General features: G+C 68.1%; 2 protein-coding genes across 2 annotated transcripts; both read left to right on the top strand.

The window, feature by feature from the left end:
* The first annotated feature begins 2,889 nt into the window (after positions 1 to 2,889).
* On the top strand, positions 2,890 to 19,892 carry RAB40C (RAB40C, member RAS oncogene family). The gene is made up of 7 exons (XM_051842177.3): positions 2,890 to 3,036; positions 3,146 to 3,329; positions 13,348 to 13,408; positions 13,570 to 13,630; positions 18,018 to 18,095; positions 18,181 to 18,403; positions 18,802 to 19,892. Exons 1-7 carry the CDS (start codon positions 2,923 to 2,925, stop codon positions 19,080 to 19,082), a joined length of 1,002 nt encoding a protein of 333 aa, XP_051698137.2. The 5' UTR covers positions 2,890 to 2,922; the 3' UTR covers positions 19,083 to 19,892.
* A 143-nt stretch (positions 19,893 to 20,035) lies between these two features.
* On the top strand, positions 20,036 to 23,028 carry WFIKKN1 (WAP, follistatin/kazal, immunoglobulin, kunitz and netrin domain containing 1). The gene is made up of 2 exons (XM_051842174.3): positions 20,036 to 21,113; positions 21,516 to 23,028. Exons 1-2 carry the CDS (start codon positions 20,943 to 20,945, stop codon positions 22,995 to 22,997), a joined length of 1,653 nt encoding a protein of 550 aa, XP_051698134.1. The 5' UTR covers positions 20,036 to 20,942; the 3' UTR covers positions 22,998 to 23,028.
* Positions 23,029 to 23,042: the final 14 nt, after the last annotated feature.

Genomic DNA, 23,042 nt, shown 5'->3' with positions numbered 1-23,042 from the left:
CCTGGGCCATCCTCCACTGCTTTCCCAGGCCACAGCAGAGAGCTGAATCAGGAGAGGAGCAGCCGGGACTCGAACCGACGCCCAGATGGGATGCCAGTGCTGCAGGCCAGGGTGTTAACCCGCTGCGCCACAGTGCCAGCCCCCTCTTTTTCTAAAAGATGTATTTATTTATCTGAAGGGCAGAGTTGGAAGGAGGGAGAGACAGAGATCTCCATCTAGTGGTTCATTCCCCAAATGGCCGCCAGCACCAGGCCAGCGCCAGGTGCCTACAGCTCCATCTGGGGTCTCCCACATGGGTGCGAGGGCCACTGTTAAGCTCTGTCCAGGTGCGTTACGAGGGAGCTGGGTGGGGCCACCGCGTGCAGTGCCGTCGTCCTACATGGGCACCGGTTTCTGTCCCAGCTGCTCCACTTCCCGTGCAGCTCCCTGCTGATGAGCCTGGGAAAGCAGCAGAAGACGCACCCACGTAGGACCCAGAAGAAGCTCCTGGCTCCTGGTGGCCATTTGGAGAGAGAACCAGCAATGAAAGGCACCCATCCCTCTCTGTATCCGTGCCTTTAAAATAAGTATTTTTTTTAAAGAGCTGAATCAGCAGCTGAGCAGCCGGGGTCTCTAACCCCACTCGTGGGATGCACGTCACGGGCGGTGGCTTAACCTGCTGCCGCTCAACACCGGCCCCTCGTGGGGCTATGTCAGTGACCTCGTCCCATACTAACTACCGCCCAGAGTCCCCACCCCCACCCCAGACATCACCACCATGAGCCTGGGGATTAGGTTTCCTGGAGCCAGCACAGGGGGGCCCTCGCTTGCAGACGCTGGGTCTGGAGGGCTGTCTGCATTGCACGCTCAGAGCCAGCAGGTTGGTGAGCTACAGGGGAGACCACTGGCCCGGCAGCCAGGCGCGCAGGCTGGGGCGGCCCGGGCTTCTGAGTAGGGGTCTGTTTGCTTTGCCGCGGGCTGACATCTGCCAGCAGCAGGCGTGCAGGCGTGCACGCGGGTCCTGCCTCCCACAATGCCTGCCTTCCGCTCTGAGCCGAGGCCAGCATGGGGGCTGTGACCCGAGCTCCCTGAGGCCTGCCCTGGAGGTCTTACCCACGGGCAGTTCCCTGAAATCAGAGCACTGTCCCAACCCATAAAGCAAGGACGGCGCAGTGGGAGGAGCCGGGCCCTTCCTGGTCCTGGGAGGTGGAGACCAGGCAGCCTGAGAGGAGTGGGCACACGCCCACTGAGCTGGGGGAGCTGATGGGGTAAGGGAGGAGGAGCTGAGAGAGCGGCGGCCGGCTCCGAGGGTGGGCTGTCTTCCCCTCCCCACCAGCAGAGAGCTGACTGCCTGGCCTGTGCTGCTCTGTGGGTGTTGTGTGTTAGTGGCTGTGTCTGCTGCCACCCAGTGTCCAGGGCAGGATGCGGCCCAGGAGTCCTCTGGATCCACAGGCGCCTGCCGTGTGGCCCTGCACACAGGAGCCCCTCCCTGAACAGATGGGGGGGGTGTCTTTGCTCAAGGGACAGCGGCTGCTGCAGGGGGCGCGCTGGGGGAGTGGTCCTGGCTGGCCGCGGCCTCTCCTGCTGTTAGGGTCACTGCTCCTGGGGACACATCCGAACTCCACTTGGCACCTGGGCTCCGTCGCAGGCCGCGGTGTCCGGCTGTGTCCACTTTTGGCCACTGTGACCAGCCTGCCATGGGCATTCAGCTGTGTGCAGGATTCCTAGCTGGCGTCGTGTGGGACGAATCTTACGAGTGTTTATTTGAAAGGCAGTTACAGAGGGAGCTCTTCCATTCCCCAAACGGCCACAGGGCTTGAGCTGGGCCAGACAGGAGCCAGGGGCCTGGCACTCCCTCCAGGCCTCCCACGTGGGTGCGGGGGCCCAGGCTTTTGTGCCGTGTCCAGCAGGGAGCCCGTGGGGGACATGCGGCTTGGCTTGTGGGTTATTAATTACACATCATGCGTGAATATGACTTTTTAAAGATTTATTTGGAAGACAGAAGAGAGAGGTCCTCCATCCGCTGGCTCACTCCCCAGATGGCGGCGGTGGCCGGGGCTGGGCCAGGCGAGGCCAGGAGCCAGGGGCTTCTTCCGGGTCTCCTACGTGCGTGCAGGGGCCCCGGCCGCCCGCAGGGAGCTGGACGGGAAGTGGGGGCAGCGCGACGGGCCTGGCGGCGCCGGCCCAGGGCGGCCTTCCTGGGGGCCCTCGGTGAAGAGCCCCGCCGGCCCCCGCGGGGAGATCTCGGCTGGGCGCACGGACGTGGGCTCCCGGCACTGCCTCCCGCCGGGTCCTCGGTGGGCATCTCCGCGGCGCGGCGCCCAGGCCGACCGCGCGGATGTCGCGCCCCACGAGGCGTCGCTGAGGCTCCCCGAGACGACGCAGCCCCAGCGCCAGGCCGCCTCCCTGGGACCTCTGACGCCTCGGCTCGAGGGCCACCACTGTCCGACCTGGAGCTTCGAGCTCTTGATTGGTCAGCGTGCGAGAAAAGGGGCGGGAAGAAGGGGGCGTGGCGAGAGGCGCCACGATCGGCGTGTGGGCGGTCCAATGGCTCGGCCACGGCGGCCAATGGTGACAGCGCGGAGGCTGAGGTGTTGAGGGCTGGTGGGCGGAGTGGTTCCGGGATGCTTTGCGGACTGGGGCGGTAGCGGTACTGACGGACGTGTCGGCCGGCCAATGGTTCCAGACCATCAGAAGGCGAGTGGCCAATGGCGATGGGGGCCAGGCGGGGTGCCTGTAATCGGCCAGAAGCTGTGTGGGAAACTCCAGGGGCGGGGCGGCCGCGAAGGACGGACGGACAGGCCAATGACCTCGGGAAAGAGGGCGTCGGGCGACCAACGGCGGCGAGAAGGAGGCGGGGTGGGGCGGGGAGACGGCGCATCTGCGGCGTTGTGTGGGAAACGGCGGGGGCGGGGCGGTCCTGACCGACGGGCGGACAGGCCAATGGGCCGTGGAGGGACGTCGGCAGGCGGCCAATGGAGGCGGCGCGGCCGGGGGCGGGGCGGCGCGCTGCGCGGCCTGTGCGGGAAGCTGCGGGGCGGCGGCGCGGAGGCTGAGGCGAGTCGGGGCGGCGGCGGCCGGGCCGGGAGGGGCGGCGGCGGCGGGGCCGGGCGCGGGGGCCGCGCCGTCCCGGCCGGCGGCGCGCTCAGCCGGGCCCGTCCCGCAGGTCTCAGGGCTCCGGGCCGCGGCGGGCCGGCCGCGGGGCAGGATGGGCACGCAGGGCAGCCCGGTGAAGAGCTACGACTACCTGCTCAAGTTCCTGCTGGTGGGCGACAGCGACGTGGGCAAGGGCGAGATCCTGGAGAGCCTGCAGGACGGCGCGTCCGAGTCGCCGTACGCCTACAGCAACGGTGAGGCCGCGCGGGCGGCTGCGGGCCCGTGCGGGGCTGACAGCGGCCGGGCGGGGCGGGGCGGGCGCCGGCCCGCGGGCTTCCGGTCCGCGGCCGGGCGCGCGGCGTGGGTGGCGCGAGGACGCCGCGGCCACGGCCGGCCGCCGGGCGGGCATTGTGCGCCCTGCCCGCGGCGCTTGCCGGACCCCGCCTGCGTCGCCGCCTGGCTTTGTGTGTCGGCCCGCAGCCCCGTCTGACGGCTCCGAGTGTCTGCTGACGCGCGTGGCCGCGGCCCGGCGGTGGTGGGAGGTCAGCAGGACGCCCCGGGGCTGTGGCGCCGCTCCTCTGCTCCTGGGAGGCCGCGGGTCACCTCGTCCGCCTGCCCGAGTGCCCAGGCTGTGACAGGAGCGCCCGCGACCCCCCGCGCCGTGGCCCCGAGGGGGACAGCCCGGGCTGGGAGGCGGGTCCTCGTGGCCGGGCGCCGGCCCGCAGCGCAGGCGCTTCCCGGGTGGCCGCGGGAGCCCTTGGCCGAGGCGCCCGCGTGCAGGGCGTAGGCGTGCGTTTCCCTGAGCTCTTGTCGGTTCCGTCTCTTCTTTGTTTTTTAGGGTTTGTTCACTTACTGTAAAATGCACTTACTGGGAAGCCAGGTCTTGCATCCTCTGGCGCGTTCCCCACCTGGCGGGAGCCCGGCATCCCGAGTGGGCGCCCGGGCCTGGGCCCCGTCCGCTGCCTGCCAGGCCAGGGGCGGGAGCCGGAGCAGAGGTGGCGCAGCGGGGGAAGCTGGGGATGCCACGCGCTGGCCCCGTCTGTCTGTGTCCATCTGGAGGCAGAGTGACAGAGAGGTCCCCACCCGCTGGCTCGCGCCCTGCGTGGCGGCGTCTGCGTTTCTGCGCGGTGGAGGAGCTCGGGGCTTGAACCCGTGCTGCTCTGTTCAGATCCGGGGCTGGGACTTGGACCAGCAGCCGGGGCCCCACGCTGCGCGCCCGGCGTGAACAGCCGCCACGCGGGCCTCCCCAGGCGCCTGGTCTTCGGCCTGAACTTGCCGCTGCTTGTGGCCAGGGCGGCAGGCCTGGTGAAGGCGTGGCCTGGGTCCCGCTCCCCGGGCCGGTCCAGCTCGTTCTGCAGACGGGCACGTGAGTGTCCGCGGCACTTCCAGCGTCACCGTGGCCTCCTCGCTGAGCGTTCACCCCGGGCCGTGGACGAGCGGCGTGCGACCACAGGCCTGCTCCCGCGGCCGCCTGGGCTCCGCGGAGGGGTCCTGGCTCCCTGCCTCAGAGCCGCCCCGCAGAGGGTCTGGAGATGCCCCCCCCCCCCCCCGCCACGGTGCCGGCACAGGGCCGCCGCGCGTGAGCGGCAGGGGCTCCTGGCCCGGGGGACAGGGGTGCTGGCCGGCTCCGGGGCGCACCTGCTCACCAGGTGTGCGCTGGCCCCATGCAGCCCGCCGTCCTCCGGCAGGCCTCTGCGCCTTCCCACCGTGTGGCCTCTGGCACGGTCGGCCGTGGTGGATTTGCCCACATCCTGGAAGACCGGGTGGGGAAACAAGGGGATCCGTGAGCGGGACTCCGTCTCCCCCTCGCCCTGAGCGGTGCCCAGAGCGGGGCGGCTGCGGGCGGCGAGGCCGACTCCGAGGCTGGCGTGGGGCCGGGTGCCGCATCCGTGGCCACAGGCCCAGCTCCGTGGGTTTGCGCTGCGTGGGGATGGAGCTTTCTTCTGGTCTGACTTGAAGTAGGGTTGCCCGTGCTGCAGGTCCAGGGGCAGCCTGGGCTCTCTGTGGGCGTCACTTCCCGCCTAGACCCCCTCCCTGGGCTGCGCAGGGCAGGCGGGGTCTGTGCCGCCTTCCGCGTGCTGGCTGGAGCCTGTGTGGCCTCTGGTGCACGAGCAGCCCGGGTGCAGGCCCCACGCGTGCCCTGTGCAGCCCCCTGCGTGCCCTGTGCCCCCCACACGTGCCCTGTGCTGCCCCACACGTGCCCTGTGCTGCCCCCCACACGTGCCCTGTGCTGCCCCCCCACACGTGCCCTGTGCTGCCCCACACGTGCCGGTGCTGGGCCCCACGTGTGCCCTGTGCAGCCCTATACGTGCCCAGTACTGGCCCCACATGTGCCTGGTGCTGGGCCCCACGTGTGCCAGGTGCAGGCCCCACACGTGCCCAGTACTGGGCCCCCGTGTGCCTGGTCTGGGCCCCCTGTGCCCGGTGCAGGCCTCATGCGTGCCCTGCGCAGCCCTGCGCGTGCCCGGTGCTGGTCGTGTCGTCACCGCGCACCCCCTTTGAGCCTTCTGTTGGGAGCTTGTGTCGACCCCACTTCCCACGGGCGTGCGCCGTCAGGTCCAGGTTTGGGTCACAGTGTCAGCCCAGGTGGATGCGGCAGTGGGTGACGGGCGATGCCTGCCAGCCCCCTGCTGAGCGGTCCCCTCACCACCACCCTGTGAGGGTGAGGGACTGAGGCTTTTTTTTTTTTAATATATTTATGTATATATTCAAACGGCAGAGTTAGAGGTCTTCCATCTGCTGGTTCACTCCCCAGATGGCCGCAACAGCCGGAGCTGAGCCGATCCACAGCCAGGAGCCAGGAGTTTCCTCCAGGTCTCCATGCGGGGCAGGACCCAAGCACTTGGGTCATCCTCCACTGCCCTCCTGGGCCACAGCAGAGAGCTGGACAGGAAGAGGAGCAACCGGGACAGAATCCAGCGTTGGCTCCTCCCCCTATCTTTTTTTTTTTTTAGATTTATTTATTTGAAAGTCAGAATTACACAAAGATAAGGAGAGGCAGAGAGAGAGAGAGAGGGGTCTTCCATCCACTGGTTCACTCCTCAGATGGCCGCAATGGCCGGAGTTGCACCGATCCAAAGCCAGGAGCCAGGAGCTTCTTCCGGGTCTCCCACATGGGTTCAGGGACCCAAGGACCTGGGCCATCTTCTACTGCTCTCCCAGGCCACAGCAGAGAGCTGGATCAGAAGTGGAGCAGCCGGGACTGGAACTGGCACCCATATGGGATGCTGGCGCTTCAGGCCAGGGCTTTAACCTGCTGTGCCACAGCGCCGGCCCCGTCTTCCCCCTATCTTCAGCATGCGCTCAGGTGGCAGTGGAGGGCAGGCAGCACCCTGCAGGGCTGTGGGTGCACACTGGGCGTGCAGGGCTGTGGGGTGGACACTGGGCGTGCAGGGCTGTGGGGTGGACAGTGGGCATGCAGGCTGAGGGGTGCACACTGGGCGTGCAGGGCTGAGGGGTGGACACTGGCTGTGGGCTGGACACTGTATGTGCAGGGCTGTGGGGTGGACACTGGGCGTGCAGGGCTGTGGGTGGACACTGGCTGTGGGCTGGACACTGTGTGTGCAGGGCTGTGGGGTGGACACTGGGCGTGCAGGGCTGTGGGTGGACACTTGGCTGTGGGGTGGACAGTGGGCTGTGGGTGGACAGTGGGCATGCAGGCTGAGGGGGGGACAGTGGGTATGCAGGGCTGTTGTGTGGACATGGCGTGTGGGATGGACAGTGGGCGTGTGGGGTGGACAGTAGGTGTACAGGGGTAAGGGGTGGACACTGGGCTGCAGGGCTGTGGGGTGGACACTGGGCATGCAGGGCTGTGGGTGGACACTTGGCTGTGGGGTGGACAGTGGGCTGTGGGTGGACAGTGGGCATGCAGGCTGAAGGGTGGACACTGGGTGTGCCGGGCTGTGGGTGGACAGTGGGCTGTGGGGTGGACAGTGGGCATGCAGGGCTATGGGGTGGACACTGGGCGTGCAGGGCTGTGGGTGGACACTTGGCTGTGGGGTGGACAGTGGGCTGTGGGTGGACAGTGGGCATGCAGGCTGAGGGGTGGACAGTGGGCATGCAGGGCTGTGGGGTGGACACTGGGCTGTGGGGTGGGCACTGGGCGTGCAGGCTGTGGGGTGGACACATAGTGTCGTCTTGCGTGCACAGGGTTGTTTGTGGCCTGGGTGATGAACTAAGTGTAACCGTGTTCCAGGAAGGAAGCCTCAGGGCGGGAAGGATCCCTGGCCCCGACGCTGGCCTCTGGCTCTCAGGAAAGCCCTGATGGAGGGGCTGGCGTGTGCCTGCGCCGCCCGCACCCCGCGAGGCCCAGTTCACGTCCTGGCTGCCACTTCCCGTCCAGCTGGGAAGCAGCAGGGGGACGGCGCCAGCGCGTGGGCCCTGCTCCCCGTGTGGGAGACCTGCGGGGCTCCAGGCGCCGGGCTTCGGCGTGGCCCGGCCCCGGCCATTGCGGCCATCTGGCGGAAACCAGGGATGGCAGACCTCTCTGTCTCTGCGTCTCTCTAACTCTGCTCTGAAGGAAGGGAGCTGGCAGGAGGATGCGGCTGGGAAGGTGTGAAACTTGCATCCTGCAGCCCCAGCGTGGACGCCCTGAGCAGCGTGCTGGGGCCGGGCCGTGCTGCACGCCCTGTCCCTCGGGCACTTGGAGATCAGCGAGGCTGTGTCTGGTGTCCTGGTTTAGATAAAGTTGCAGGGAGAAGCCAAGACGTCTGGTCAGGCTGGGTGCACGGCCTGGGCTGCGGGGTTGGGGGTGGGTCAGCCCCTCAGTGCCTTTTTTTTTAAGATTTGTTTATGTATTTGAAAGGCTGAGTTACAGAGAGGCAGAGGGAGAGGGAGAGGGAGAGAGAGAGAGAGAGAGAGAGAGAGAGAGAGGTCTTCCATCCACGGGTTCACTCCCCAGGTGGCCATAACAGTCAGAGCTGCGCTGATCCGAAGCCAGGAGCCAGGAGCTTCCTCCAGGTCTCCCACACGGGTGCAGGGACCCAAGGACTTGGGCAATCTTCTACTGCTTTCCCAGGCCACAGCAGAGAGCTGGATCAGACGTGGAGCAGCCGGGACTGGAATGGTATCCTGGTTATATTTTTTAAGATCTTTGTTGCGGCCAATGCTGATGCAAGTGGGTTAAGCCTCCACCTGCAGCGCCAGCATCCTGTATGGGTGCCAGTTTGATTCCCGGCTGCTCCACTTCTGATCTGATTCCCTGGTTCACTCCCCAAATGGCCTCAATGGGGGAGGCTGGGCCAGGCTGAAGGCAGGAGCCAGCAACTCCATCCGGGTCTCCCAAGCACCTGGGCCGTCCTCCACCGTCTTCCCAGGCCACAGCAGGGAGCTGGATCGGAAGTGCAGCGGCTGAGACTCGAGCCGATGCCATACGGGATGCCGGTGCCGCTGCAGTGGGCTAACCTGTGGGTCACAGTGCCAGCCCTGTTTCCTTTTTATTTATTTGAAAGGAGAGAAACAGAGGTAGGGGGAGGTTTTTCCACCTGTTCTCCCCAAGTGGCCGCAGCAGCCAGGGCAGGGTCAGGCCAGAGCCAGCAGTCTGGAACTGCGTCTGGACCCCCTTGTGGGTGACAGGGTCTCAGGAACTTGAGCCGGAGTCAGAGCCTGGACGCTGCCCGGGCGCGGGCATCGCACACCAAGTCTGCCTCGTCCCTGCCTGGTGTCGGCTGAGCTGCGGGCGAGTGGGTGTCCGTGCCGTCCCTTCCCTGGGGGCTGCGTGTCCGGCCTGTGCTCGCCGAGTCCCGGCGCGGGATGCCCGAGTGCTTGTCTGCTGTCCTCGCTGAGCCGCCCAGGGGTGTGGGTCAGTCTGACCCGGGCCTCCCTGGGCAGGCTCTGTCGCGGCCGCACAGGAGGCTGCGTCTCCTTCTCCTCGGGTTCTTCCGGTGGGAGGGGGGCCCCGTCGTCGCTGGCTCTAAACTGAGGGCCCTGCCCAGCTGCAGACGGTCTGCACCCTCGCCCGCGGCCTTCCTCTCCTCCAGCGTGCAGGGCGGGTCCCGTGGCGCTCGGGCCTCTCCTCCACCCATCTCGACTCTGAAAGACTGGTTTGACGGCCACAGAGCCCAGGCTGCTCCCCAGTCGGGCTCCTGCCTCGGCGCCCTGCAGCGCCTCTGTCCCGTCTGCAGGGTCACAGGCCCCGGGCAGAAGCTGTGGCCATGGTGGGGTTGCTCCGCGGCCCGCACCTGTGCCGTGGTCCTTGTGCAGTGATGCTCTGCCCCGGTGAAGGGCCTTTCCTGCCTAGGACAGCTCGCAGACGGGGCAGGAGTGCGGACACGTGGGGCTGCTTGCACAGCAGTGGGGCAGCCCTCACCCTGCGGGCCTGGCAGAGCCCCTGCCGTGCCGAGAGAGCCGTCCCCCAAGTCCCGCAGTCCACGGCGCGTCCGCTCAGGTCCGCGGTCGCCTCCCGAAGAGGTGGCTCACTTCCTGCCCAGAACCCGCAGCGCCTGCCCCGGTGTGGCGGCCGCGCTTGCCCTGCTCTGGCCTAGTCTCAGGAGCTGCTGTGGTCAGTGCCCAGTCGGAGGTGCGTGTGCGTCTGTGGCCGGCCCCTGCCTCGGGCGTCCTTGCGGGGCCTCAGGGCTCCCCCTAGCTGTAGAGCCCGCGTTGCTGAGGCCAAGTCTCCCTGGGCTTGGCTGGGCTGTGGCTGGCGGCCACCTCCAGCTTGCAGTTCCCTGGGAGCTCGTGGGAAGCCAGCACAGCGAATCTCAATGTTTTTTTTAATGCGCAGCAAGTTTCAGGTGGTAGGATAGCCAGGCCCTGGGCCACCTAGCTGGCTGCTGCCTGGGGTGTGCCTGCGAGGGGGTGTCCGTGACGTGGGTGTGCTCTGTAGCCTCACGTGGGAGAGGGGTGTGGTGGTGGTCCTGGGGCCCCCTCCAGGAGCCTTGTGCAGCCTCTGGGCTGTGTGGGTGTGGCCGCTGATGGGGAACGCTGTGTCCCCGGCGCTCCTCTGGACACGTGGCAGGAGCTTCCTCCTCCTTAGGGACACGCGGACTGCACGGGAGAGAGCTGGAGCCCACGCGGGCTGGCCGTGGAGTGTGGCCGCTCAGCCCTCGCCTGTGCCACACCTGCCGGGAGGCCTCCCGCCTCCCTGCCCTGGGAGAGCCCAGCCTGGGTGGGCCGAGGGCGGCGGGGAGGTGGGAGGGGCCCGTGGGAGCCCTTGCTGCTGCTCGGCCGCTGGCCGGGCCCCGTGGCTGCTGCGTGACTTCAGAGCTGCAGAGAACAGAGCCCAGGGCCGTCTTCTGTTTTGTTGTTTGTTCATCTTAAATCAGCCGTGTGCATTCACTGCTGGGCGCGGGTGGACGACCACGTGTCCGCAGTTGCCGTTTCTTCCACAAGGACGCGGGTGCGCCTGCTCTGGCCTGGAGGGGCCGACACAGGATGCTGGGCCACCCGGGCAGCCGGCTGGGCTGTGCGCAGGGACCTGCCCTCCTGCAGGTCAGTGCTGCCCGTGAAAGGTGGGACTCCAGAAATCTTGCGTTCGTTCGTTCGTTCTTTTTAAGTTGATTAATTTATTTGGAAGGCAGAGTGTCAGAGAGGGAGAGACAGAGAAAGATCTTCCATCCTTTGGGTCACTCCCCAAATGGCCACAAAAGCCAGGTCTGGGCCGGGCTGGGGCCAGGAGCTCCACCCGGGTCTCCCCCGTGGGTGCAGGGCCCAAGCAGCTGGGCCGCCGTCTGCGGCTTTCCCAGGCCCCAGCAGGGAGCTGGGTCGGAAGTGGAGCAGCGGGACGGGACGCAGCGCTCTCCTGCCGGATGCCAGCGTAGCAAGGCACGGCTTGCCCTGCCGCACCGGCAGTGCTGCTTCATCTCTGAAATAAAGCTGGGAGGGGCCTCTCGGGGCGTCTGGACTCAGCTGGTTCCCCTGCGGCCCCTAGGGGCACGGTGGACACTTCCCTCCCCGACTCCGCAGCACCTGTGCCAGGGTGTGATCTGGAGCTGCGAGCAGTACCCCGTCTGGCCGTCCGTGTGAGCGGCAGAGACGACCCGGGTGCCAGTGTGCGGGCGCGGGCAGCCCCGCATCCAGTCTTCCTCCTGTGCCTCCCTGGAGACTGCACGGGACCAGGCTGTGGTCACCGGTCAGTGTCAAAACCAAGCTCTTCCTTCCGGGAAGTTGACGCGAGTGGCCCTTGTGAGCCATCTCCCTGTGCTGAGAGGGAGGGGCGGAGGGCGAGCTCTCCTCACGCGTGGTGCTGGTGGTGTCGGCCTCCTGGGATCGCGGGAGAAGAGGTTTACTGGGAGAAAGGAGGAGGGGCCGTGGGGCCCGGAGGGGCTTGGCCAGCTGTGTTCAGTCCTCGGCTGGAGCCGCTGGCTCGGGGCCAGGCCTCTGTAGCCGTGCGGGTGGGCACTGAGGGGTCATTGCTGCTCTCCATGGAGGATGGGTTAGCTGGAAGGAAGCAGTCACGGGTCGCCCTGGGGGCCGGGTGCCCGCCTGCCGGCTGCTGCGGTCTCCCGCCTCCGCCGTCCTCCATGCTGCATCGGAGGGCCCATCCTTTCCTGCCAGGTGTGGATGATGCCCAGAGCTGGCCATGCTTGGAACTAGTGCTTGGAGCTCAGCTCAGGGGTACTCAGCTAACAACAGTGCTCGGGGCTGGGACGGTACTCAGAGCCCTGGACAGTACTCGGAGCCGGGGCCGGTACTCGGGGCCAGGGACGGTACTCGGGGCCCGGGACGGTACTCGGAGCCGGGGACAGTACTTGGGGCCCGGGAGGTACTTGGGGCCGGGGCCTGGGATGGTACTCGGGGCTGGGGCCAAGGACGGTACTCGAGGCCCGGGACGGTACTCGGGGCCCGGGACGGTACTCGGAGCCTGGGATGGTACTCGGAGCAGGGGAAGGTACTCGGAGCCCGGGACGGTACTCGGGGCCGGGGACAGCACCTGACAGTGGCTACAGGACGAGGCGTCATCACAGCGCTCCTGATGCTCGGGTTGGTTGGGGACAAATTCGAGGAGGCTCCCGCTCCTCTCCAGTAGGGGGTGCCCCTGCCTCCCTGCCAGGGCTCATGGCAGCACCATCTGGGGCGGCCTGGGGGGCAGGGCAACCCCCATCCGGGTCCTGCTGGTGCAGGGACGAGGGCCGCAGCTTTCTCTGTCCCTGTTGTCTCCCGGGTGTGGCTTTGGGTTTCCGGAGGACCTGGTGTCCTCTAGGAGGCTCCGTGCAGGGGCTTGGCACCTTTCTCATCAGGCTGTCTGCTTTTCTGTTGGGGTGCAGGACCTCTTCACAGGTTGGACTGCTGACCCTCAGAGAGGCAGGGATGTGCAAACACTGTTTTCATTCTGGGGCTTGCGTGTCACTGTCGATGGCGCCTTCCACATCTGAGCCAGGCGGCAGTGCCCCAGCGTGAGGGCAGCGTGCACGGCCGCTCAGCTGCTGCACACTCAGACACAGGCAGACACACACTGACACACAGATGCACGCATGTACACACAGGTGCACATGTGTGCACATAGATACAGGGACACAGGCAGACACGTGTGCACACAGATGCACGCATGTACAGACACACAGATGCACATGTGTGCACATAGATACAGAGACACAGGCAGACACACACTGACACACAGATGCACACATGTACAGACACACATATGCACATGTGTGCACATAGATACAGAGACACAGGCAGACACACACTGACACACAGATGCACGCATGTACAGACACACAGGTGCACATGTGTGCACATAGATACAGAGACACAGGCAGACACTGTGCACATAGATGCACGCATGTACACACAGATGCACATGTGTGCACATAGATACAGGGACACAGGCAGACACGTGTGCACACAGATGCACGCATGTACAGACACACAGGTGCACATGTGTGCACATAGATACAGAGACACAGGCAGACACACACTGACACACACACAGATGCACATAGACGCACTCACACGCAGACACAGTCACACACGCATTCTCTGTAGGAGCGACACCCATGTTCAGAAAAACCTCTGTGCCTGGCCCCCTCGGGCGCGTCTCAGACCAGCGGCCGAGGCTCAGGAGGCCGGGGCCGTGTGCCCGCGTGCCGACCCTCCCCCTGGGGGTGTGAGCCGGCTCGCGGAAGGCGCTCGGCAGAGCCAGGGCGGTGGAAGCCCCGTGCCCTGTGGGAGCTCCAGCAGCTGCAGCCTCCGGTTGGCTTCAGGGTTCTCAGGAGGCAGGGCCGGCGGGAAGGAGCGTGGCCCCCGGGAGCCCCGGTGCCCGCTCCCCAAGCCGGGAGTGAGGGCGCTGCCCGGCCCCAGCCCTGACGGGCCCCCGTTCCCCTGTCGCTGCAGGCATCGACTACAAGACCACCACCATCCTGCTGGACGGGCGGCGCGTCAAGCTGGAGCTGTGGTGCGTGGGCCCCGCGGGCGCGGCCGCGTCTCCTCGTGGCCCTGTGTCCTGACGGCCAGAGGCTGCGTCCCACGTCGTCCCGGCCCTCTCCCCTCGCTGGGGTCTCCAGAGGCGCAGGGCCGGGCGGGGACTCCCCTGCTGACTGCCCCCGTGTGTTTCAGGGACACGTCGGGCCAGGGCAGGTTCTGCACCATCTTCAGGTCCTACTCCAGGGGCGCGCAGGTAAGCCTGGCTGTTCTGTGTCCCGACCCCTCCCTGAGGCCTGGGCTCCTCCCTAAGGGGACTGGACGCTTGGTCATCGAGTTTCCCTCGTAGCCCACCCTCGTCTGGGGCCTCTCGCTGTGGCTCCCGTCCCCCGGAGCCGGGGCACCCGCTGTCCGTGTCCCCTCTGTCCTCATGGCCATGGCCTGTGGCTGTCTGAGCAGTGTCACCGTAGGGGCCTCCCAGTGCTGTCAAAATGGAGCTCACGCAGCTGAGTCCAGAAACCGAAGGCGGCCGCCCTGAGTCTGCCCAGGACCCTCACAGGCCTGCTGGGTTGGGGGACCTGCCCGGGGCAGTCGGGGCCAGAGCTCTGTGCGAGCGTCTAGGAGGGCTCCTGTGTGAATGGGTGCAGGTGCTGTGTGTGTGTGTGCATGCGTGTGGGGGCACTGGTGTGTGTGTGGGGGGGGGCACTGGAGCATGTGGGCGTGCATGTGTATGTGTGGGGGCACTGGTGTGGGGGGGCACTGGAGCATGTGGGCGTGCATGTGTATGTGTGGGGGCACTGGTGTGGGGGGGCACTGGAGCATGTGGGCGTGCATGTGTGCGTGTGCAGGGCACTGGTGTGTGCGTGTGTGTGCGTGCGTGTGCAGGGCTCGCTCTGTCCTCCGGTGCCCCCCGGGCCCCTGACCGACTGTGCTGATGCAGGGTGGGAGCGAGTGTGGTGCCGTGTGCACAGCCAGCTGGTCAGCGGGGGGATTTGGTGGCAACAGTCCTGTCTGTGGTGCATCTGTGACTTCCCCAAGGGCCAGAGAGCCGCTCCCTCCCAGACGTCCTCCTGCAGGAGCTGGGCGCCCTGTGTGGGCCTGGACGCAGGAGGAGGGCCCGGTGTGCCCTGCAGGCTGTCGCCTTGGGCTGCAAGGTGCCCCTTGTGCCTGCCCCTCCCCCACACTGCTCTGCGTCCTGCACCCTGGAGGTTTTGGATCACCTGGGGCGGCTGAGGGGAGAGCAGCCCTGAGGTGTGGGGCGACACCCGCCCCAGCCTGCGGCCCAGGTTCTGGGGCGGGGCCTTCTGCGTGGGAGGGTGGGGAGGGCAGGCTGGGCCTGGTGGGCCCTGGCCTTGAGTTCCCACCGAGCCCGCTGTGCAGAGGGGACTGATTCCCGTCCCCGGGGGTGCTCGGCCCTCCTGTTCTGGCGGTCCACGTGTGCCGCTTTGCTGTCAGACAGGGGCGTGAGGTCAGCTGTGGTGTGTAGCAGGGGCGGGTGCGGGCCCAGACACAACCAGCAGGAGGCGCTGTCCCGCTGGTGAGGCTTGCGGTCGGCTGCATCAGCTCGGGGAAGCCTGCGCCAGGCAGTGGCCCCCACTGCTCCCAGGCAGAGCCCCGGTGTGGGGGAGGTTCACCTGGCGTGATGTTTCCCGGGAGTCGACCTCTGTCAAACACTCACCGGGGTTTGCGTCCCGGCCCTTGCGTTTGGTGTGAGGGCAGCCACTCGGGCCCCGCAGGTGCACGCCCAGAAGCCCCCTTAGGAGCACCTGCGCTCAGGTGAGCCTCAGATGTCTGCCCGTGGGGAGGCGGCTATGTGGGCGTGACCCAGGGGACTGCAGGCCGGGTGATGGAGCGCCGCCCCAGCCCAGTCCCACCCCTGCAGGCCGTGTGACGGAGCGCCTCCCCAGCCCAGTCCCACCTCTGCAGGCCGGGTCCCCGAGTGCTGCCCCCAGCCCAGTCCCACCTCTGCAGGCCAGGCTGGGTGCATGAGCGCCTCCCCAGCCCAGTCCCACCTCTGCAGGCCGGGTGACGGAGCGCCACCCCAGCCGAGTCCCACCTCTGCAGGCCGGGTGACGGAGCGCCTCCCCAGCCCAGTCCCACCTCTGCAGGCCGGGTGACGGAGCGCCTCCCCAGCCCAGTCCCACCTCTGCAGGCCGGGTGACAGAGCGCTGCCCCCAGCCCAGTCCCACCTCTGCAGACCTGGTGACGGAGCCGCCCCAGCCCAGTCCCACCTCTGCAGGCCGGGTGCGTGAGCGCTGCCCCCAGCCGAGGCCCACCGTGGTTTCTGGACTGTCCTGCTGTGCCATTTCCCCATTGTTCTCCTTGGCAAATCCGTGTTTTGATCTCTGGGGCTGCTGGAATTTGCCGGAATTCGTCCTGTGTCCTCCCGCCCCGTCTCCTGTGCCGTGCCGCGCCGCCGTGCCCCACACGACAGCCATGGGCAGTCCCAGAAGGGGCCAGGACTTCTGGCAGCAGCCCTGGTGCCGAGGGATCCCGGGCCAGGCTCACAGGGCTCTCCGCCTGCTTGCGCCCGTGGAGCGTGACGTGGCCGGGTGCTCAGGTGGAGGTGCTGGTCGGCACTAACGAGAGGCCGCACCCGCCACGCCAGCCCCTTCTCGGCACCCTGCCCCGCATTCTCGCTCTTGTCGACCCCCCGCCGGCCCCTGTTGAAAGCACTGGGACAGAGCTCTGGGTGCCGGCGTGGACTCCCCGCGTGGGGAGCGGGCTCCTCCCCTACACGCCCGGCCACGGGTTCCCTCCACTTGCTCTGACTCCATTTATTCAAAGGCAGGGAGACAGACATCTCCCGTCCGCCAGTTCGCTCCCCAGATGCCCAGAGTAGCCAGGACTGGGCCTGGCGGAGTCCAGGAGCCGGGAACCCCCTTGGGTCTCCTGAGTGGGTAGCGGGGCCAGCACCTGAGCCGCCACCGGCTGCCTCCCAGACTGCATCGGCGGGAGCCGGAGCCGGGCCCGGCAGCAGGAGCCCTACTGCTGTGCTGCCCCCCAGCCCGGTCTGGCGGAGTCTGTGGCTGTCCTGCGTCCTCGGGGCTCCCTCAGGCTGCCGCCCGTGGTGCGGGGCCTTCGGGGCCCTGAGTGTGCGTGGGGAGTGCCCTGTCCCTCACTCCTCGCCGGAGGGATTCTGCCGGCTGAGCCCCCTTCAGAGTGGGCTTCTGACACGGGGCGGGGGCAGCGTGCGAGGGGCCGCGCTGCCTTGCTGTGGGGGTGTTTGGGACCGCCGCAGACACCCCGGAGCCGAGCCCAGAGTAACTGGTCTCTGAGGGCCGTGGCAGGAGGGACCTGCAGCGCCTGCGCTCCGCAAGTGTGGGGCTGCAGAATAAGACACGGCTCTGCGGGGCTCTGCCTGGGTGCCCCCCGGCGGAACACTCTGCCGGGCTGACTGGGAGGGCGCTGGGCCCTCGTCTGCGTGCTCTGGGGGCTCCGGGCCCCACGGGCCGGCTTCACACCGGGGCTTGTGTGACTGAGCGTCGCGCTGTTTTCTGTTTATTTATTTGAAAGTTAGAGAGGGGGACAAGGGCAGACAGAGCTGTCGCATCTGGTGGTTCATTCTCCACAAGCCCGCAACGGCAGAGGCTGGAGCCCCGGCACTCCACCATCCTGCTGTGCCTTCCCAGGCGCACCAGCAAGGAGCTGGACTGGAAGTGGGGCACCGGGGTGCCTAACCTGCTGCGCCACAGCGCCAGCCCCAGAGCAGGCACCTGAGGGGGGTGGGGTGGGGCTGTGGGACACAGGCAGGCCCAGAGCAGGCACCTGGGGGGGGGGGCTGTGGGACACAGGCAGCCCCAGAGCAGGCACCTGGGGGGGGGGGCTGTGGGACACAGGCAGCCCCAGAGCAGGCACCTGGGGGGGGGGGCTGTGGGACACAGGCAGCCCCAGAGCAGGCACCTGGGGGGGGGGGCTGTGGGACACAGGCAGCCCCAGAGCAGGCACCTGAGGGGGGTGGGGTGGGGCTGTGGGACACAGGCAGCCCCAGAGCAGGCACCTGAGTGGGGTGGGGGGCGCTGTGGGACACAGGCAGCCCCAGAGCAGGCATCCTGAGTGGAGTTGGGGGGTGGCTGTGGGACAGTGCGCTAGCTGCCTGCATCCCATATTTGCCGTGATGGTTGGAGTCCTGGCTCCCCGGCTTCTGAGCCAGCTCCCTGCTGATGCACCTGATGAGGGGGCAGAAGATGGCCCAAGTCCATGCGGGGAACCCGGATGGAGTTCCAGGCTCCTGGCTTCAGCCTGGGTTGTTGTGGGCGTTCGGAGACTGAACCAGCAGGAGGACGGCAGGTCTGTGTGCGTCTCCTTCCCTCCGTCACTCTGCCTGTCACATTAATAAAGAGTGCTTTTTAAATGACAGGATAATGGTCATGATGAGCGTAAGAAGAGTTGAAAAAATATCTGCTGTGTCTCGGAATCCTCTGGTGTGTGTGTGTGTGCACGTGTGTGTGTGCGTGCCGCAGGCAGCAGCGGGGCCGGGAGCGCAGGTGCCCCCCCGGCTCTCCTTGGCCAGGAGGCAGCAGTGAGGCTGCACCAAGCTCTGCAGCGCTGTCCTGTCTGCTTGTCACGCTGGTAGCTTCAGAACCCCCAGGGCCCAGTGTCCCTGCCCCACCCGCAGTGGGTGACCGCCTTGTGCCTGGCAGGGCATCCTCCTGGTGTATGACATCACCAACCGCTGGTCCTTCGACGGCATCGACCGGTGGATCAAGGAGATCGACGAGGTGGGTGTCCCTGTGCGCCTCAGCCCGCGGGGAGGGTGGGGGCGTCCTGCCTCGGGGCCGCTGCTGAGTTCCGTGCCCTCCCAAGCACGCTCCTGGGGTCCCCCGGATCCTGGTGGGGAACCGGCTCCACCTGGCCTTCAAGCGGCAAGTGCCGACGGAGCAGGCGCGCGCCTACGCCGAGAAGAACTGCATGACGTTCTTTGAGGTCAGCCCCCTGTGCAACTTCAACGTCACCGAGTCGTTCACCGAGCTGTCACGCATTGTGCTCATGCGGCACGGCATGGAGAAGATCTGGAGGCCCAACCGAGGTGGGTGCAGGCGGGGGGCGCGGCACGGAGCAGCCCTGCCCCTGCTGGGGCCCTGGACACGGCCTGGGGGGGGGGAGCGCGGCACGGAGCAGCCCTGCCCCCTCCTGGGGCCCCAACATGGCCTCTCAGGGGAGGGGGGACGCGGCACGGAGCAGCCCTGCCCCCTGCTCTGGCTCCGGACACGGCCTCACGGCGGGAGGGGGGCACGGTGCTGCTTCCTTCAGCGTTTCTGGAATCACCCGGTCTGAGGGTGTCCATAGGGAGGGGCGCCAGCAGGCACCACCAGAGGCAGCTCACTCTGCCCCCAGGGGTGCCCCGCTGTGCCAGGTGGCAGACGTAGCTGAGGTGCCCAGAGCCCTTGCGGCCGGGCCCTGCCCTGGCTGACCCCTGCCCGACAGTGTTCAGCCTGCAGGACCTCTGCTGCCGCGCCATCGTCTCCTGCACCCCTGTGCACCTCATCGACAAACTCCCGCTGCCCGTCACCATCAAGAGCCACCTCAAGTCCTTCTCCATGGCCAACGGCATGAACGCGGTCATGATGCACGGACGCTCCTACTCCCTGGCCAGCGGGGCCGGGGGCAGCGGAAGCAAGGGCAGCAGCCTCAAGAGGTCCAAGTCCATCCGGCCCCCCCAGAGCCCGCCCCAGAACTGCTCTCGCAGCAACTGCAAGATCTCCTAGCAGGCCTGCGAGACTGGACGCACGCTCCTGCCGGGCGCCGGGCCTGCTGTGGGCAGGGACTTTGGCCACCGGGCCCCGCCACGGAGGCTGCAGGTGGAGGGAGGGGCTGCAGGCGGCCGTGTGCTGGTCTGAAGGCCCTGGGGGGCCTGGCTGCCGCCCTGATGGGCTCTGCTGGGACTCGGGAAGGGACTGTGGGAGTGATGGAGTCTCCGAGGGGCTGCGGTCCGTTCCCTCGGAGGGGCTGGGCTGCTGCCCAGGGGCCCTCTGGAAGCTGCGCTCGGTGACCAAGCCGGCAGGCCGGGCTCCTGCCGCCTCCCCTGGGAGGTGCACACCAGGACTCGCTTGGGCCCAGGCCCCTCCCGCGTGGGCGGGGCTGGGGCTCTACTGTGAGGGTGGAGTGGCCTGGGGGCAGCTCGCGTCCTCTGACCTCAGATGTGGCCTCAGCGTGGAACTGGACACCTAGGCCTCCTGTGCTGGGCGCCCTGGTGCAGTGGGGCCTGGCCCCTCGCTGCTGTCGAAGCTGCCAGCTGTCCCTGCCCGGGATGCGCCCTCCCGGCCCCGACCCTGCCACGGCCTCCTTGGTGCTCATCTCTACCTCCCGCCCTCGTCACGATGTGGGTTCAGCACGGCAGTGTGGACGCCGGGCAGAGGCCACTGCTGGGGCTGCCAGCGAGGCCCCTTCCTTTGGCGTGGTGGGGGGAAGCCCACGTCCCCGCGCACGGGCTCAGCACTAGCTCACTGCTGTCTCACTCCCCACGCTGGGTTCCGAGCTGTCCTTTGTACAGTAAATGTGGTTCCTGTGACCTCCCAGTCCTCGTCTGCTACGCAGCCCATTTCCTGGTGGACAGCACACGGCCCGGGGCTCACCAGGGGCCCTGAGTCCGGCCATAGCCCAGTGGATGTGGCCTGGGGAGCCACGCCCATGATGGCCCATGGGCCCCCACCCCAGCGTCACCAGGGTCCCGGCTCATCCTGGGATGGGGCCGCTGGCGCCTGGAGGCTGTCTCTTGGTCTCATCTGGCCAGACCGAGCTGATTACCCCGCCCCTGGGTCAGAAGGTCAGACGCGGGTCGAAGAGAAAGCCGTCCAGGGGCCCCAGACCCCTGCAGCAGCCCAGGGCTTGGGAGGGCCCTTTGTCCCCCTGCAGGCATATGATCTCCGAGGAGAGCCTGGCCGGCCGCCCCTCCCCCTCCGGGCCCAGGGGCTTCCCTGGGACTGTGGGCCCCACATGCGGGCACCGCCTCCACCCTGGCTGGGGAGTATGGCGAATGCAAAATCCCGTCACCCCGCCCCAGCACCCGGGGGCCCTACCCCAGACCTGTGGGCAAGTGGTGACCCTTCTGAAAGGGTCCTGGAGAGGTTTGGACTCTTGGAGACCAGGACGCCCCCGCCCCCCCCCAGGCTAAAGACTGACCGTGGAGTGCCTGCACCTCACCTGTCCCGCCCAGGGGACCAGGCTGTGGCCTGTTGGGGGTGGGGCAGGGAATCGATGGCTTGGGAGGGGGGTCAGGGAGGAAGGCGGAGCCCTGCCCCCTCCTCCCCCAGCAGAGGGAGGGTCTTCAGGGGGACTTTGATCTCAGCAGCCCAGGGTGTGCAGGGAGGGGCTCGGGTTACAGCACCCCCTCCCCCCTCTGGCCAGAGCCTGCCCCTCCCCACCCCATGCCCTGTGCTAACCAGGGCCTGGGAACCACTCACTGACCGGCAGGAGCAGGGGCCAGCGCTGCAGGGACGTGGTGTGTGAGCGCGGGCTGGGCCCTGGGGGACAGCGGTGGCCGCCACGGCCCAGAGGGTGGATGCCTGCAGGCAGCCAAGCTCCGCAGGCCCCAAAGAAGGGCTGGTGGGCCCCCGCCCCAGGTCCCCATGCCCGCCCCACGGCGCCTCCTGCCTTTGCTCCTGGTTGTGGGACTGACCGCGGGGGCCAGCCTGCTTCCAGGGCCCGAGAGCCGCCCAGGCGTGTGCCCCAACCAGCTCAGCCCCCACCTGTGGGTGGACGCCCAGAGCACCTGCGAGAGGGAGTGCGTCCAGGATGAGGTGAGCGAGGGCCCCCAGCGACATCTTGTGGGTGACTGGCGGGGGGAAACCTGGACCCTCAACCCCAGGAGTCCACTTCCTCCTTGGCTCCCCACCCTCTCCTGCCCTGGGTCCCAGGGAAGCCCCATCTGACGACAGTCCCCTTCCCCGCCCCCAAACTCTCAGCCGCAGCAAACCTGCCTGCCCTGGAGGCCAGTGGACACACCTTGCAGGACGAGCGGGGGCGGGGGGCGCAGTGGCCCCGGCAGATGGCCTGTCCTCCTGGGTCTGTGGAGTGGGACGGCAAGGCTGGCCAGCGGCTCGGGGACTGGCAGGCAGTCGCCCAGGGAGCACAGCCTGTCCCGCAGCCCAGGGTGGAGGGGGACCCGGGGGCGGGCTCACTAAGCTCCCTCCCGCCCCCAGGACTGTGCGGCGGGGGAGAAGTGCTGCACCAACGTGTGCGGGCTGCGCAGCTGCGTGGCCGCCCGCTTTCCCCGCGACGGCGCAGCCGCCCCAGCGGTGGCCTCCTGCGAGGGCTTTGCCTGCCCCCAGCAGGGCTCCGACTGCGACATCTGGGACGGGCAGCCCGTGTGCCGCTGCCGCGACCGCTGCGAGAAGGAGCCCAGCTTCACCTGCGCCTCGGACGGCCTCACCTACTACAACCGCTGCTACATGGACGCCGAGGCCTGCCTGCGGGGGCTGCCCCTGCGCGTCGTGCCCTGCAGACACGTCCTTAGCTGGCCGCCCGGCAGCCCGGGGCTGCCCGAGCCCACCGCCCACCCCACGCCCGGCGCCGCCCCCGTGCCGCCGGCCCTGTACAGCACCCCCTTCCCGCAGGCGGTGCAGGTGGGGGGCACCGCCAGCCTGCACTGCGACGTCAGCGGCCGCCCGCCGCCGGCCGTGACCTGGGAGAAGCAGAGCCACCAGCGGGAGAACCTCATCATGCGGCCGGACCAGATGTACGGCAACGTGGTGGTCACCAGCCTGGGGCAGCTGGTGCTGTACAACGCGCGGCCCGAGGACGCGGGGCTGTACACCTGCACCGCGCGCAACGCCGCCGGCCTGCTGCGGGCCGACTTCCCGCTCTCCGTGGTCCAGCGGGAGGCGGCCAGCGACGGGGGCCCCGGCGCCCAGGCCCCGGCCGAGTGCCTGCCCGCCGCGCAGGCCTGCGCCGGCCCCGCCCCCGCCTCCCCGCGCCGCGGCCTCTGGCACTTCGACCCCCAGCGCGGCAGCTGCATGACGTTCCCGGCCCCGCGCTGCGCCGGCACCGCCCCCGGCTTCGAGACCTACGAGGCGTGCCAGCAGGCCTGCGCCCGCGGGCCGGGGGACGCCTGCGTGCTGCCCGCCGTGCAGGGCCCGTGCCAGGGCCGGGAGCCGCGCTGGGCCTACAGCCCCCTGCTGCAGCTCTGCCACCCCTTCCTGTACGGCGGCTGCGAGGGCAACGGCAACAACTTCGAGAGCCGGGCGAGCTGCGAGGACGCCTGCCCCGTGCCGCGGGCCCCGGCCTGCCGCGCCTGCCGCCCGCGGGCCAAGCTGGTGCCCAGCCTGTGCCGCAGCGACTTCGCCATCGTGGGCCGGCTCACCGAGGTGCTGGAGGAGCCGGAGGCGGGCGGCGGCCTGGCCCGCGTGGCCCTGGAGGACGTGCTCAAGGACGACAAGATGGGCCTCAAGCTCCTGGGCACCAGGTACCTGGAGGTGACGCTCAGAGGCATGGACTGGGCCTGCCCCTGCCCCAACGTGACGGCCGGCGACGGGCCGCTCGTCATCATGGGCGAGGTGCGGGAGGGCGTGGCCGTGCTGGACGCCGGCGGCTACATCCGCGCGGCCAGCGAGCGGCGCGTCCGCAAGATCTGGGAGCTGCTGGAGAAGGGGGCGTGCGCGCTGCTCGGCCGCTTCCAGGACTAAGCCCCACCCAATAAAGGCGCTGGCCACACCACCTGCGCCTCCGCC

This window comes from Oryctolagus cuniculus, chromosome 19 (assembly GCF_051225735.1).
Source record: "Oryctolagus cuniculus isolate XC-2025 breed Fujian yellow rabbit chromosome 19, ASM5122573v1, whole genome shotgun sequence".
Taxonomy (NCBI): Eukaryota; Metazoa; Chordata; class Mammalia; order Lagomorpha; family Leporidae; genus Oryctolagus; species Oryctolagus cuniculus.
This window is presented reverse-complemented; position numbering and strand designations above follow the sequence as displayed.

Coding starts and splice junctions, on each gene's coding strand:
- WFIKKN1 (XM_051842174.3), top strand. CDS start 20,943: ATGCCCGCCCCACGGCGCCTCCTGCCTTTGCTCCTGGTTGTGGGACTG. Junction 21,114..21,515: donor GGGAGTGCGTCCAGGATGAG/GTGAGCGAGGGC, acceptor TCCCGCCCCCAG/GACTGTGCGGCGGGGGAGAA.
- RAB40C (XM_051842177.3), top strand. CDS start 2,923: ATGGGCCGTGGAGGGACGTCGGCAGGCGGCCAATGGAGGCGGCGCGGC. Junction 18,096..18,180: donor GGATCAAGGAGATCGACGAG/GTGGGTGTCCCT, acceptor TGCCCTCCCAAG/CACGCTCCTGGGGTCCCCCG. Junction 18,404..18,801: donor GATCTGGAGGCCCAACCGAG/GTGGGTGCAGGC, acceptor CCTGCCCGACAG/TGTTCAGCCTGCAGGACCTC.